Here is a 17,064-nt window from a genome sequence, read left to right as displayed (position 1 = left end):
GGACTTACAGGTTGGTAGTGGCCTCAGGCACCTGGGAAAAGCAAATACTAATATTTTCTAGAGAAAGATACCTTCAAGACAGCCTTCCCAGACAGAATGTTCCTCAGTTGACGTGCATATGTTGAAAAAACCCACAAAACTCATAAATAAATCATGAAGTACCTAAGAAGTCAAGTTATACCATGAACAAAAGCTAGAGAATCGGTAAGGTGGATGTGGTGGGGGGAGTGGGTGTGGGGGGAGGGGAAGCAGACAAAATCGAACCTACAAAGAATTCAGACACGAGCTTTATTAAGCAGAAAATACGTGTGTGTAATATGTTTAAGGAAATAAGAAAAATAAAATATATTAAAAACATGAGAAAGCAGCATATAGAATTGAAAAAAACTAAATGAACTTCTAGAGAAAAAAATACTACTACAAATACAAAATTGACTGGACAGTGTAGAGAGACGAAAGATGAAAATATAAAAGAGAAATTAAAATACAAGGAGGATAAAGTGAGAAGATCTCATAGATATCTAATCAGAGTTCCTAAAAAAAAAAGAAAGAGGAGAGGGGAGAGCAATATTTTAAAAAATGCTTGCTGAGAATTTCCCAGAATTTATGAATGATTTTATTTGTCAGATCAGAAATCTCAAGGGGGCCCTGACCAGTTGGCTCAGTGGTCAAGTGCTGGCCCAGCATATGGATGTCCCAGGTTCAATTTCCAGTCAGGGCACACAAGAGAAGTGATCATCTGCTTCTCTTTCCCTCCCTCTCCCCCTTCTCTCTCTCTTCCCTTCCATTAGCCAGTGGCTCAATTGGTTTGAGTGTTGGCACCAGGCACTGAGGATAACTCAGTTGATTGGAGCACATCAGCCTCAGGCATTAAAAGTAGCTCGAGTGATTAGAGCATTGGCCCCAGATGGGGTTGCTGCATGGATCCCGGTCCATGCATGTGGGGAGTCTGTCTTTCTATCTATACTTGTTTCCCTTACCAAAAAAAAAAAGAAAAGAAAAGAAAGAAAAGAAAAGAAATCCCAAGGTATCACAGGCAGGGTAATCAAAACAACTCCACAAGTAGACATCAAAACATTATAACAACAAAAACTATATAAGAATAAAGATAATAGTCTGACCTATGGTGGCTCAGTGGATAAAGCATCAGCCTGGAATGCTGAGGTTGCTGGTTTGCAACGCCGGGCTTCCCCATCAAGGCACACACAAGAAGCAGCTACCACGAGTTGATGCCTCCCTCTCCTGCCTTCCACCTTTTTTCTCTCTCCTCTCTTTCTAAAATCAATAAGATCTTTAAAACAAAAAGATGCTATGAATATTTGTGTACATGTTTTTATGAACATGTTTGTATTTTTTATTTTAATTTATTGTGTTTACATAGTTTGTATTTTTTACTGTTGGGTTTGAGTTTCTTTATATTGTGTTAGATATTTGTGCTTGGTTGACTATGTTGCTTGCAAGTATTTTCTCCCAGTCTGTAGCTTGCTTCTTTATCCTCTTGACAGGGATTTCTTTTTTTTTTTAAAGATATTATTTGTTGATTTTACAGAGACAGAAGAGGAGGGAGAAATGAGAAGTATCAACTCAAAGTTGTTTCACTTTAGTTATTCATTTTTGAAATAGCTTGAGAAAGATAGGAGTTAGTTCTTCTTTGAATATTTGGTAGAATTCACTTGTGAAGCCATCAGGCCAGGACTTTTCTTTTTTGGGAGTTTTTTGATGACTGTTTCAATCTCATTTGTTATAATTGGTCTGTTTAGGTTTTCTTCACTTTAGTTATTCATTGATTGCTTGTCATATGTGCCTTAACCAGGCAAGCCCAGAGCTTCAAACCAGCAACTTCAACATTGCAGGTTCAAGCTCTGTCCGCTGTGCTACCACAGGCCAGGCTTAATAGGGTCTTTAAACTTGAATTTTAATATCACAGATATATTTTATGTCCATTATATACTGTACACATAGGAAAAAAAAAGATTTTTTTGCCCTCAAGAACTATTTTTAAGCTCCTTGGGAGTAACAAACCCTGTTCAGAATGCATGGGTTAACATTATTACAAAATCAGTTAATGTAATTCACCACAATAATACAGTAAAGGAATAAAGATCATATTATCATCATAATAAATATAGAAAAGCACTGAATACATTCTAGTATCTATTCATGGTAGCAATTTTTGGTGAACTAGAAACAGGAGAAGCTCTCTGAACCTAGTGGCGGAATCCCTAAAGCCCTACAGTAAACATCATGCAAGGCTGCAAAGCTGTCCCTCGGAAATCCACATCACGATGACGGTGCCCACTGCCCTTCTATCCAACATCATATTTGTGAGCAGAACCTGTACAGTAATGTAGGAACTGAAAACGAGTAAAAGGAACAAAAATGTTCATTATTTGCAGACAATAGTTTTACGTACATAAAATTACCATAAGTCCTTAACCGATAAATTACCAAAGTAATAATTATAACAAGGTACTTGTGATTTTTTAAAAAAGAAATCAATATAGCCTGACCAGCAGTAGTGCAGTAGACAGAGTATCAATCTGGGATGCTGAAGTCCCAGGTTTGAAACCCCGAGTTTATTGGCTTTAGTGCAGGCTCATCCGGCTTAAGTGCAGGCTCTCCAGCTTGAACGCAGGGTCACTGGTTTGAGTGTGAGATCATCAAAAAATGATCCCAGTGTTGCTGGCTTGAGCCCAAAGGTTGCTGGTTTATAGCCCAAGATTGCTGGCTTGAAGCCTGAGGTCACTGGCTTGAGCAAGGGGTCACTGGCTCAGCTTGTACACCCCCTTTACCCCCATCAAGGCACGTATGAGAAGCAATCAATTAATAACTAAAGTGATGCAACTACGAGTTAATGCTTCTCATCTCTCTCCCTTCCTGTCTCTCTCTTCCTCTTTCTCTCAAAAGAAAGATCAATATTTATATAAATGAGTTGCATTTCTGAAAAACAGCAAGAAATATTTAGAAAATGAAATTGTCAAGATAGTATTTATAATAGCAACTAAAAATATGAAGCACACATAGTAATAAATCAAACAAAAGATATACAAGACCTCAGGAGATAATTGTAAAGTATATTAATAGATAATAGAGGAGACCTAAATAAATGGGAGAAATATACTATATTTAAGGATTGAAAGACTTAATGTTGTAAAGTTGTTAATTCTCCCAAAATTTGTTTATAGATTTATTATATTCTCAATCAAAATCCTAGCATGGTCTTTTTCCTCATTTTAATAAGCAGAGAATCACACTATTTAGCTATGAATGAAATAGAATTTTTAATAATATAAATATATATATATTTTACTACAATTTTCTTTGTTTGTTTATTTATTTATTTATTCATTTTTTAGAGAGGAGAGGGAGAGACAGAGAGAGAGAGGAGAGAGACAGAGAGAGAAGGGGGGAGGAGCTGGAAGCATCAACTCTCATATGTGCCTTGACCAGGCAAGCCCAGGGTTTCGAATCGGTGACCTCAGCATTTCCAGGTCGATGCTTTATCCACTGCGCCACCACAGGTCAGGCCAATATATATATATTTAAAATAAATAAAATAGAAATAATACTTGGAAATAACTATATGAAAAAAACAAAATTAGATTCCTACTTTACATCTTACAGAAAAATCAATTCTAAGTGAACTGAATGTCAAGACCTGGCTACACAAGATATACTTTAGAAGACGTATAGCTCAATATGCTCAATACTTCAGGATAGGGAAAGATTTACTTTGCCAAGTCACAGAAAGCACTATGCATAAAAAATAAATAAATAAATTTCATATCATTAAAATGAAGAACTACTTTTCATCAAAAGGCACCAGAAAGAGAGTACAAAGACCATCCACAGGGTACGAGATAATATCTGCCATATCGCAAATCCACAAGAAACTCCTAGAGATCAGCAAGAATAAAGAGCGACATCCAACAAAAATATACCTGAACAGTTATTTTATGAAAGAAAAAAAGATGCTCATTAGTAATCTAAGAAATGCAAATTAAAACCACACAAGATACCATAACTCTCTCCATTTCCTCTTCTCCCTGCCTCCACGGGACAAAAATAGAAATGACAATCCCAAGTGTAGGTGAGGAGTGAGACCGCAATCTCTTTTCTATACAGTATGTGGCTGATAGGAGAGCACACGGGTGATCTCTGATAAAGCTGAAGATAAACACACCTGACAGCACAGGAATCGCCCTCCAGCTTCTTTATGCAAGAGAACCACATACACGTGTTCACCAGGATTTATGTTTAGAATCTTCCAGAAAATCAACAAAACAAAAAGAATGTTCTTAGAAGAACATTCTTAATTCCCCCCAAAAGAGAAACAACTCAAATATTCATCAGTAATAGAACAGATAAATGATTATGGCATATTAATATAATGAGATTCACAGCAATAAAAACTAAAGGAATTATCGCTGCAGGTAAAAACAGAAAAATCTCACATAATCTTGTGTTAAAGGAACAAGGCATGAAATAATACATACAGTATTATTCCATTTATATCAAGTTCAGAAACAGGTGAATTTCAATTATATCATTCTCACTGCATGTGTAGGTAGGATAGCTGTTTAGAATCTTAACTAATGCAGTTATTATCCCAATACCCAGGACAGTGGTGATACAGGAGGGAGGGAGGGGACGTCTGGGAGGAGTGGTCAGTAGGGCACCCTAAGGGCTTCTGGGTGATGACAATATTCTACAGATTAAACTGGATGGTGTGGGTGGTACTACTGTCTTTATAATTTAATACACATTTAACATATGTTCCTTTTATTAAAAAAATAAAAATTCAATATACATTTAAAATATACAATTGAATATACATTTAAAACATGTTCCTTAAAACAGTGAAGGCTTATTAAAACCGCATATCAAAAGACTCCAATGACTCAGGAAGAAAGCTATTTTAATTATTGATATTTTCACATTAAACCTTTACATTTGTTAGACAAAATTTTAGTAGTTCACTTGAAAGAGAAACAAAGAATAACGCAGCTGGGGGAGGCAAAGTGCCTGCGTCTGACAAACTGTTCTCATTTGGTCTAATGTACTTCATCGACTTCAGAACCTTGGATGAACCATTCTACTTAGGTTCTGAAGTGAGTGCCCTCAGGCCACACAATCAGCTGAAGTGTTGAGCCTGAACTCCTCTCCTAGGGGCCAGCCCTTTGCTGGCTGGGCCAGATAGCAGGGGTTATCCTCACCCAAGTGCTTCCCAACCGAATCACCCCAGCAAGGAACAAGTGCTGAAAGATAGCAATCTGCCTTTCTTCCTCTCCTATGAGGTTATGTGCAAGGATCCTGGGTCCAGCCCCATAGCCTGGGGTTACTTAGTCTGTCAGTTCTTCTGTGTTTTCACCTATAAAATGGGACTAAAAACACTGCCCACCTCATAATGGGTTTAAGGTTTATAATGACAAAAAACTTGGAAAGGTGCTTAGCCTAAAAGAAGTACTCAAAAAGAGTTAAGTGGCAGTTGTTCTTATTTCTGGACATATCCTTATGTGCAAATCTACTTAAGCCCTCGCCAGATGGCTTGTTTGGTTCGAGTGCCATCCCGATGCAAAAAGATTGTGGGTTCGGTCCCCAGGCAGGGTGCATACAGGAACAGATAGATGTTTCTGTCTGTCTGTTTCTCTCTCTCTCCCCCTTCATCTCTCTTGAAAATCAGTAAATAAATAAAAATAATAATAAATCTACTTGAAATCTCCATGTGGATCTCTAACTTTACATGTCTGACACAGAGTTCCTGTTACCCTCCCCCCCCCACACACACACCAGCTTCTTCATGCTTCCAGTGCTCAGAATAAAACCTTCCAATCATCCTGAGTCTTCTGCCATTTGGTCCATCTCAACATCTATTAGTCTCACCTTCAGAATATATCTGAAATCCTGTCCCTTCCTACCACCCCCAAGCTACCACCCTGGTCCCCGACACCACGCTCTCCCGCCTGGCTCATTGCAAATGCCTCACCTGGTCTTCCTGCCTCTCCACTTGTCCTCAGACACACAGTTGTAACAGGATTACCCGCTCGGCGAGATCTTACACACCTCTGCTCCAAACCCTCCAGTAGTTTCCCCGTCTCACCCACAGTAAGTCCAAGTCCTCACCATGCCCTCTAAGGACCTGCAGGGCCTGAGTCCCCAGGACCTCTCTGCCTGTCTGCTGCCTCTCAGCTCCCTCTGCTCCAGTCACACACCAAGAACACGACCATCCCCCAGAGACGCGGCACTTGTCCTTCCTTCCTCACTTGCAGGTTCTTCTGCCTGGAAGGCTCCTTCCCCAATTTCTGCAAGGTGGCTCATTGACTTCCCTAAAGTCTTTACTCAGAAGTTACATTACAGCACAAAGAGATACTCCCTGCCCTTGCGTAAAATTTCACATTGTCCCTCACCCTTTTCTGACCTCATTTTTCTCTCCTTCCCACTTACCACATTATCTGACACATTGTATATGCTTCTGTATTGTGCTTCCGGTATGGCTCCCCCAGCAGAACGTATGCTCCACAGGGCAGGAATATTCTGTTGTATTTCAGTGACTTGAACAGTGAATGGCTCATAGTGGGGGCTCAAAGCCCCATTGGTTGAATGAGTAATAAATGTACAGGCTATCAGCTTCTTAAACAATACAGCAAATACAATACTTTTCTTCCTTTTTATCCTTTGGGATCCTGGGTAGATGAACATTTTTAATACTTACGTACATGTTGATGCAGTGTCCTTTATTTATACTTTGATGTCCACTCACAAGAGCTGTATAAGATTTCCAGTGCCGTAAACATACCCATCCATGAATACGGAGTAGATCGAATGCTGGTCTTTCCCCGTGGCTCCCTGCGACCTCACAGCTGGCAGAGAGGACAGCTGCCCAGGACGGGTCTGGGAGAACCCCTCTGCACCCCTACAGCCTTCACTGGGAAACAGATTGCCCAACTGTGTTAGGCAGCCTCAGCTTGAAGAGAGCAGGGACTGTGGCCAAACTTCTCATAATTGCTTTCCCAGCACCTACATATTTGTTGCATGAGTGGACCAGTTAATTAATGCATGCTTGGGCAGTTTGCTGTTTCGTGTCCCACACTGGGGGTGAGGCAGGCCACGCACGAGGCCCGCCTGGCTGAGCCAGCACATTCTCTGAAAAGGAGAGCACTGGCGTGCTAATGAAATAGGTTAAGGTCCTTTTAGATAACTAGAAAAGCCATCTTTGAGAGACCCCCTTTCCCCTCATGGCACGATGGTAGCTTCAAATTCAACAAAAAGAGAACAGACGGGTGTTGAGTGTGTGCTTTTAAGGCAGCCCCGGGAAAAAGTGCGCATGTGTCTGTATACATACCGGCTGGGGAAGAGTAGGTTTACAGTTGTGAACTCATGAAACGTAGCTTATTCTTGTAGTTATTTATTCATTGTTGCATTATTTTCCATATGAACAACTATAAACCTGTTTTTGCCCCACTCTATGGTATATATGCATATATGTGTGTGCATATGTAACTATATTACTTTATATGTATGTGTTATGCTTGTGTATATGTATCTATGTATGTGAATGTGGCGATGTGTGCACATGTATGCATTGCATGTATACCAATGTGAAGTCAAAAACTGATAACAGAGGATAAGAAAAGGCCGTGATGAGAAAGAGGCTAGTTTCCTAACCTATTTTGTTAAAAAAAAAAGAGAAATTCACTTGACTGAGAAAGCTGTCCTTCAACCTAACAGCTCCCGGGCCTTATAAACAGGAGTCACTTAGTCGCTCTACAGTAGGTTTCATATGGTATACCTTTCGCCTTTTCACTCATTAATCCAACAAATGCTGAGTGAGCACCTACTAAGTCGCATGCACCATATTCTGGGATAGAGAGTGAATGAGGTATATGAGGTCCCTTCCCTCTACTGGGGAAGACAGACAGTGAACAAACAAAAAATCAATATATAACCTAACGTCAGTAGGGACATGGGCTATAGCCACTGAAAGCAGGACAAAGCTGGGGAGGAAACCCGTGAGCAGAGCTCTGAGTGAACATGTAGAAGAGCCCTAGGGTCCGGGGAACAGCAAGAGCAGAAAGAACTTGCTGGGAACGGTGGAGAGGTGGCAGCTGGAGCAGCAAGGAGCCCAGTGGGGAGGGGCGGAGAGGCACGGGGCCCTAAGGAGGAAGAGCTCTGTTGAAATGCATTCCTGAGACCAGCTCTACCGGTTATTAGCTCTGGCCTTAACAAAGACAATGATCGTTTCTGTGTCTCAGTTTTCCCATCTGTAGTATGGGGATAATGACAGCACCTACACCTCATCAGTGCTATATTATAAGGATTAAATGACTTAATATAGGTAAAAAAATTTTAACTTCTTGGCTCATTGTAAGCTCCACATTAGTGCTGGCTATTTTTCTAATCACAGTTAAATAAAATTAAAATTCAATAATAAAACTTACAACCAAAAAAAAAAAAAAATTCATTCCTGAGGATATATCACTGTCTGAGCTGGATTCCAGAAAGGTCATTAATTACATGTATAAGTGGAGAAAACAATTCAAGGTATTAACAGAAAAAGAAGACTGCCTCTGTTGAGAAGGGTAATATATATGCATGCCAAGTGCAGTGTCCTTGTCTACACAGTCACCAAATATTGGGGACCTTATTCCACCCCCACTCGCCACTCACCCCCGGTAGCCAGAATGAAAAAATTAATAGAGATTACCCACTGGGCTAGTCTTCTTTGGGATTAAATCTCTCAGCTGTCACCTCTGCCTCCCTCTGCAGCGGCTGACATCATCTCTGGTCCGGCCAGAACAAGGGGCTCTTTCTCTGGTCCCAGATAAGTAGCTTCCCCAGACACAATGGGAAGGCCTCAGCACCAGTTTTTAGGAAAGACATTTGAAGCACAAGGGGGACACAAGTACACTTGGGCTGTGGGACACATGTTCTGGAAATAAAAGGTTTTTTTCTTTTTCTTTTTTAACATTTTTAACTATGCATATCCTTCAGTATCTGCATAATGGGTCCAATTCAGCCTTGGTCTTGCTGCCAAATTGTCATGTCCGCAGAGGAAGGTCAGTGTATAACATGACCAATGAACAGGAAGCCTCATGCTGATAATAATGCCTTTTTTTTTTACTGTTGAGGATGAACTTTGCTCTTTCGGCCAATTTGTCTGCATGCATTTGCAAACATATTCTAAACACACACACACACACTTGTAAAACGCACAAACTACACAAAACCACCCTTTGCTCTGAGAATCTTTATAAAGAACAACTGCTATCTTCTTCCTGGTGCACAGTGGGATTTTAAAGCCAGAGAAAGCAAAATACTAAGTTAGGAAAACTTTTTGCAACTAGGAAAGCTCAAACACTGTTGCTAAAGGGCCACTTGAGTTTAGGTTCATTTTCAAAAACATTTTTTGGAGAACAACATAAAGATTCAATTTTGATTTGAACAGATTTACCCAATCACCCGAAGCTTTTTCTTTTCCCCTCCCCTTAACATTTGTGTTCTGCTCAGGGTTTAGCAGAATAGCTCTGCATTTAGTTCAAGATTCAGCAAACAAGTTTTCAGTTAAATTTATTGGTATTTTCCACCATGTAACCCAGATTGATCAAATGGCATCTTGAGAGTGTGAATATTCTTCTGGCTGATTTAGTCGTATTTGACATTTAAAATTCTAATAAATAACTTCCTAAAGACAGTATTTATCAACACAGCCTGAGCCAGAGTGGTCTTAAGTCAAAGAGATATGAATCCCACGTTTGTCTTCCACCAAATTCCAGAAAATGAAGGAAACAATTTTTATAAAACATTCAAGGGGCATGATTTTATTTACTTTCTGTTTTAAAATTTTTATTTATTTATTTATTTATTTATTTATTTGGGGGGGAGAGAGAGAGAGAGAGAGAAAGAGAGAGAGAGAGAAGGGCGAAGAGAGAAAGAGACACCGACTCGTTCCACTCATTCACTGGTTGATTCTTGTACGTGCCCTGACTGTAGATGGAACCTGCAATCTTGGTGTATAGGGATGACACTCTAACCAACTGAGCTACCCGTCCAGGGCGAGGGGCATGCTTTTCTATGCCCTGTCACCCTGGAGGCCTCCGGTCCAAGGGGTTCATGCCAGTTGTCTTTCCTATATATGTGATCATAGCAAGGCTTTGTCACTCAATTGATTTTATTAACATTTTTCTGAGGGAGATCTGTATCTCCTTCTACCCAGACCCACCACGATGGCACTTAATTCTCTTCAAATCCTGCCCTAGTTAAAATCCAAAAGGAAGTTGTTCCCTTGATGGTTTTAAGCCTTTCAGGAGTTGTTTTCCCCAGCAGCTGTGGGTCCAGGTTATCCAGTCAACCACGGTATGCTTCACTGAACGATAAATAAGTAACCAGGTCACCAGGGTGGGTACTTACAACGCCCTGGCTTCCCTAAGCGCCCCAGCTCAGCTTCAGGCATTTAAATGCCACAAAAATAAGAGATTTACCACTAATGACAGTCTCTTTGTCCCTAACTCCACCGTGGCTACAGCCTCCTAGCATTTTAATTAGGGCCAACAGAACAGTCCCGTTCCAGGCGGAAATCCAATGTTCCCCCGGCTTTATTCTTAGGTGGCTCAGCTAAGAAGACAAATTCTTTTGTTTTTTTGCCTTTCATCTGCCGGAAAAACTGTGAAGAGTGGAGGTATGGGAACTGGGGGAAGGAAGAGGGGCATCCCAGATAAACATTTCTCCACCTAGCTAGCGTGTGCGTGTGCGTGTGTGCGCGCGCGCGCGCGCGCATGCGTGCGCACACACACGCCTCCTTTGTTTACTAACTTCTCTTTGCTAAGTAAGTCTCTACTTTCTGTTTCCAGAACTCCAAATCAGGAACAGTGCTAACGGATCCCGTTTATCCTCCTTTTTAGTCCTCCCACCAATCTCTTAAGCCAAAATCACAATCTTCTCATAAAAGGATCTTCACAGAGACGTTGCATGGGGCAGGTCCCGGATAGACCGTTCCCCTTTCTCCTGACCCAGAGATGTCTGATCAGAAGTGCGGGGCACTCAGTAGAGGCAAATGGGACGCCGAGAGTAAAATGGGGAAGAAGCTGAGAAATTGCAGCTACGTGACAGGAAAGACTGTATTCTGGTGATACTTATGTGACGGGGAAAATGGCTGAAGCCAAAATTCAGCTCCCACGGAGCCCGTTTTTCTGGCTGAACTTCATTACCTAGTATGCATAGAGACACATACTCCACATTTTACACAGAGTCCAAATTGTTGTGTGTTTCCATACAACAGATCAAATATCTTGCTTGGGAAGTCTATTCCATTCATGTAGTATCCATCTTAAAAAAAAAAAAAAGTTTACTTGATATAGAAGCTAGAACTCAAAATAGCCCGGGATCTGACTGATAGAAATTGATAAGCTAAGAGAGGCACTTTTTAGAATGGATGAATGAGAAACGGATGGGCAGTTCGTTTCTACATTGTCAGATGACACTAAAAAGAACCAGAGAGCTCTTCATTTTATATAAGCTGGCCACCTCGTTTTCTTCAAGTGGGCACCACTGATCTAGGGCAAAACTGAGTAAGAGGTTTGGGGGAGATTAGAAGCAAGGGGAAGGAGACCCACGAACGAGTTTTATTGGGACGAGGGCCTGGCGGAGGACAAGACGTGAGTGGCAGCCATGCAAATGTTGGTCGGTTCTTGTTTCTGAAATACTAATATTTCATTCAAGGATTTTGTAAACATTTTCATTCTAAACATTTTTAAATAATTTTGATTTTTAACATTTTTTTTAATTAAAAAAATTTAAACCTGAATTTCTTTCAACATACCCATTTTTCTTCAAGTCAGCCATTCCATTTTGGTTTGGAGCAGAAGTATTTCGCAGGGCCCAAAGTTTTACTCACCATCAGTATAAATGTCAAGGCAGTGAAAAAGGCAAATATCATAGAATTATTATAAAATTCATTCTGACCCCACAGACCCTTTAAAAGGGTCTTGGTAGCCCTGGCTGGCTAGCTCAGTGGTAGAGCATCAGCCCAGCATGTGGAAGTCCCAGGTTTGATTCCCAGCCACAGTACATAGAAGAAGTGCCCATCTGCTTCTCCACCCCTCCCCCTCTCCTTCCTCTCTGTCTCTCTCTTCCCCTCCCGCAGCCAAGGCTCCATGGGAGCAAAGTTGGCCAGGGCACTGAGGATGGCTCCGTGACCTCAGGTGCTAAAATGGCTCCAGTTACAGAGGAACAATGCCCCAGATGGGCAGAGCAATACCCCCTGGTGGGCATGCCAGGTGGATCCCAGTTGGGTGCATGCAGGAGTCTGTCTAACTGCCTCCCCGCCTCTAACTTCAGAAAAATACAAAAAAAAAAAAGTCTTGGGAAACCCCATGGAACTGCTGCCTTAAAGGATAAGTTTTGACACTGAGTCAAAACCATGATCCCTAATAAGCTAGGATCCTCAGTCAAACAGGGGTAACAAGTATGGCTATCGCCAGTTAGTTTTGCAAAAATAAGTGGTGAAGAGTTGAAGCAAATTGACTCATCTGTCACATATACAGTTCTGAGCAATCTCTGAGGCTGATGGTAAGGTATGAACAAGAAGAGAAGGAATCTGAATGCTAGGAACATAATCAAAGACCTAAAGGTATGGCCATTTTAGGGCAATTGAGTGGAGAAACACCACCCGCTCCGCCTCACCCGCCCTCCCTTACCTCCTGCCTCCCAGGAATGAGGGAGCAGAGGAAAAGACAGCCAGGCAGGTAGACCCAGGCGAACATACCGCTGAGCATGCCTAGGCTATTTCAAGATCCTGGGTCTGCCTGCCTGGTGTTGAAACTTCCTCCTGACACGTCCTGGCATACAGCCTTGGGCAAGTTCCTGAACCACTGTCTTGCCAGCCTCCTCAGGTGTCATATGCATATAATATTAACACCTTCCTCACATGATGCGGAAAGGGGACCTGCGGTGATGTACAAAGCACTGAGCACCGTGCCTGAGAAAGTACGATTCAGTAAACATTATCTTCCTCAAGATCAGAATCATATTTCTGCACTGATTCACTGCCCAGCACTCAGGAACTTTCGCCACATGCATAAACGCTTTATCAGCCCACTGTCTTGCCAGTGGTAGGTGTTCAGCAAAGGTTACTTCCTCCCTCCAGCTAGACTGGGAAGCCTGTCTCGACCTGTCATTTCATCCATGCTGCTGTTGAGTGTAGAGGCTTTCTCCCCAACTGGAGGAACCTGATGCCTAAACATGAAAGAGTATATACATTAACGGGCAAACTGGTCCACGACAGTGGACGTGTTCATTATAAGGTAGAATTACGCTTCATCTTTTTCTAAAATTGTTTGGACTGATTTTAAAACCACGTTTGAAAAAAACAAAAGAATTGTTTTTGAAAAATTGAAACTTGCAACACAGTTGACTCACTGACAGAAAAACTTATCAACCTTGCTTTTTGTTATTTTCTGTGGCAGATAATAAAATAATGCCCACCCCCCACAAAGATGCCCACATCCTAGTGTCCAGAACCTGCGACTATGACACCTTACGTGACGGAAGGGACTGCAGATGTGATTAAGTAAGAACTCTGAGATGGGGAGATTGTGCGGGATTACTCGGGTGGGCCCCAGGTAATCACAGGCGTCCTTCCACGTGGACAGGAAGGCGGACGTCACTCAGAGGAAGACGGGACTGCAGAACAGAGGCACAGAGAGGTCCCACACTGCTCGCTCTGGAGAGTGTCAGGGCCCACGTGTCAAGGAACGCGGGTGGACCCCAGAAGCTGGAGAGTGGAGGGAAACACGCTCTCCCGAGAGCCTCTGGGAGGATGCAGTCCCAACAGCACCTTGGTTTTAGTCCAGTGACATCGCTGTCGGCCTTCTGAACCACAGAACTGTAAACTAATAAAACTGTGATGTTTAAGCCCCTAGGGTGGTGGTAACTTGTTACAGCAGTAAACAGAAAACTAATACAGCCCATAGGTTATCCAGTCACCCGTGGTACGCTTCCATGCACAATAAAATAAGTAGCCAGGTTACCAGGGTGAGGACTAGCAAACCGCTGGCTTCACAAAGCTCCCCAGTGCAGCTTCTGGACAGTGAAATCCCACAAAGCATGCTGCTGACCATTAGTGACAGTGCCTGCTCCCGAAGACGACTGGGATTCGAGAGGTCTGGAACACCAGAACACCCGCACCTAACTGGTTTCTCTATTAGAGATGGCTGCCGGTCCCCACTTTGAGGGACATTCATTTCTACTCGTAAGGAGTTTAGGATTTAGGTGTTGAGTAAATTGTAATTCCAATCCTACTGGATAAATAAATATGCAGGTCAACAGCCAGGGACAAGGGTGAAAAGCTGGAAATGGTCCAGAACACATAAATCCTTCCAGATGCTTATGTTAACAAAAACTACTGGCAGAACTGAGCCAGATGAGGTCGGTACCTGCTTCCTCCCACAAAGCCAGCACTCCAGGGCTCTGGAGCCGGTCAAGCAGCAGCCTGGCCGTCTTACCCACCTCCCACAGAAAAGGGAAGGCTCATCGGGGGCCAAGCACAGACCTGCGCCAGACCCTTCTCAGCCTCCCACCTGTCCCACCTGTTTCTTTAGGAGGTGGTGATGCGTTGGCCCAGGGCGTGTCATCTTCAAATTGAACCCAGCTGCTGATGGCCAGGGCCAGGTTGGGTGGGGGCTGCTGCTCAGGGGTCCCAGGAGGAGAGGCCGCTTCAGAGATGAGGCCCATCTTCTCCGAGGAGTCATCGTGCTCCGAGTGGGAAAGGTCCTGAGAGCCTCCGTCCGCCGCCTGGTTCTCCCCGGAGGAGCTCTCAGACTGACCTGAGGATGATGAGCACCCCGGGAGGTGCTCCTCGGTGGCCCCTGGAACAAGACACCAGAGAACACCATCACATCAGGGGAAGAGGGCCACTCTTCAGAAGGGTCTCGTGGTGAAAACACAAAGGACGGGCCAGGGGTGATGACGGGACTCACTGTTACGGAGTGTGAGAGTAAAGCAACAGCCCAGCCCATCTGCCTCCAGGCTAAAGGAAGGGTTCCCTAATAAAGTGTGAAACGGTCACCTTAGCATGACCACAGCAGTGTCTGGACAGGTGGGACCCGGGAAGCCCGGTTCACTACTCTTATCCCAGAATCTACTCCAGTGCTTGGGGCTCACAAACAAAGATGCCTACAGAGGCCAAGCAAGGACTATAACTGAGTCGGAGGAGAGAAGAAAAGGCAATAGGGACTGGTGGCGAGTGTGGCTGAATGGGAGAGCGTCTGTGAGGAACAGAGACGTTTCAGTTCAAACTTCAAACTCCGAGCAGCGCGAACGGCACACGTCTGCGAGCAGCCCCGTGCAGGCTCTGCACCCACCATCAGCTGGAGGCGGCAGAGGCTCTTCCCCCGTTTCGCTTTACTGGTCCCGGAACATGTAACAGCTTTCAGATCATTTTCTTTTTAAAGCATTCTATCCTGGTTGTGGTGGTGGTTACACAAATCTATACATGGAAAGTTCATCAACTTATATCAAGAGTGATCAATTTTACTGGATAAAAACTTCAAGAAAAAAAAAACACCTCAAACTAGCCAAAAAAACTTACAAAATAGCATTTAGGTTAACATTGTCCAAAAAATAAATTAAAAAGGGAGCCACATATGTAACGTTAAATGTTCCAGTAGCCACAGAAATGAAGTAACAAATAGGCAAAACTCCTTTTAATAATATATCTGTATGTTGAAAAGGTATAGTCCCAACATGTAGCTGATATAAAAATGGTTCACGAGTGTTTTAACTCGTACCAGGTCTGAAAATGACGGGTAGCCTTCGCTCACAGCACCACGTAAGGCAGGCTTCGAGGACTGGGCGGCCACGCGGCTGCCAGCCGGGAGGCACCTGTGAGCTCACGCTGTCCAGGGGCGGCCGACCCGGCTGCGCTGATTCCAGGTAGCAGGGGCAGCGGCAGTGCATCAGAACCAGCTGACGTGACCCTGCAAATATCCCTCGTATCCCGCCCACCTTGACCTTCGTCCCTGACTACCAGTTCCCCTCCGCGCACTTGACACTAGAATGCATTTCATCGGCACCAGCACCGGGAGGGAGGCACTGCGTTTACCCCTGCTGCACAGACAAACTCCCAGCACACAGCGATGTCAGATCAACATCTATCCGGGGGCACCTCACTCATCTGTGATGGAGCCAGGATTTGAGCACAAGCAATCTGGCTCTACGGCCTGTCACTCTTAACAACTTCAAAAACGGAGAAAATCCAAATTGCTCTTGGGAGTAACAACCAAAAAGGCCGAGTGAAAAGTATGCTCTTTGGAAGAAAGCAGTCAATACTTCTGGTGTTTCCAGGCCTTCATTTGGGGCCCTGACATTCCCAAGAGCCTTCCCCCAGGTTTCTAAGGGAAAAGAATCTGCATCCCAGAAAAGTGACAGACTAGCTCTTTTTTTCTATATGAAGATCCCACCCAAAGAAAAATTAAGTAGAAGCCGTAACAAGCAGGTGTGGTTCTTCGCCAACCCTTTCACTTAGGAAATAAATGAAAGCGCTCCTTACTCTCAGAAGAGACGGGAAAGAGTGGATCCTCACTGAAGGAGACCCACTCCGACTGCTGGCTCGCGATCACATGCTCCAAGGTCGTCATGCTAGGAAGGCGCTGGTCATCTTCAGACTGCTGGTCTCAGGCAGTCCCCAGAGTACTGTCTGGGGCGGGGTTAGAGGAGGGTAGCGTGGCGGACGTGGGCCTGGGGTCTGCTGACGTGGGCTTGCGGAAGGCAGCACTCAGCAGGTGGACAGATTAGTCCCTCTTGCCTTTGGGACTGCTTGCCTTAGTCTGCCAAGCAGAAACCTGTTTTAAAAAAATAATAAAAATTTAAAAAGGACACCATCGCATTCTACGCAGTCCGCACAGGGCTAAGGCTTTCTACACTGCACACCAGGAGGTCTGGGGGCTTCCCCTGGCCCTGCTTCTCTGTGCTCCTGTCTGGCCCCCACTTCTCATAGGGAAATACTTGCCTTTAGCATCAAAATTTCTGCCTGAGCCTTCATATCAGACTTGTAAATAACCACACCAATTT

The 17,064-nt window shown here is 43.5% G+C and overlaps 1 protein-coding gene across 7 annotated transcripts in view; it reads right to left on the bottom strand.

The window, feature by feature from the left end:
- The window catches only part of STON2 (stonin 2), a 157,008-nt gene that overhangs the window by 103,918 nt on the left and 36,026 nt on the right, over positions 1–17,064 (bottom strand). For 2 of the 7 annotated variants that reach the window (XM_066274851.1, XM_066274852.1), the window contains exons 2-3: positions 16,544–16,835; positions 14,583–14,861 (exon numbers count right to left, since the gene is read on the bottom strand). In XM_066274851.1, the coding sequence (XP_066130948.1) occupies positions 14,583–14,861; positions 16,544–16,631 (367 nt within the window). In that variant the 5' untranslated portion in view covers positions 16,632–16,835. Of the gene's footprint in view, positions 1–5,986; positions 6,095–6,123; positions 6,217–6,712; positions 6,909–14,582; positions 14,862–16,543; positions 16,836–17,064 lie in introns of those variants that run through there. The other 5 variants (XM_066274853.1, XM_066274855.1, XM_066274854.1 and 2 more) reach the window with 5 other exon arrangements.

Source organism: Saccopteryx bilineata, chromosome 4, assembly GCF_036850765.1.
Source record: "Saccopteryx bilineata isolate mSacBil1 chromosome 4, mSacBil1_pri_phased_curated, whole genome shotgun sequence".
Lineage (NCBI taxonomy): Eukaryota > Metazoa > Chordata > Mammalia > Chiroptera > Emballonuridae > Saccopteryx > Saccopteryx bilineata.
This window is presented reverse-complemented; position numbering and strand designations above follow the sequence as displayed.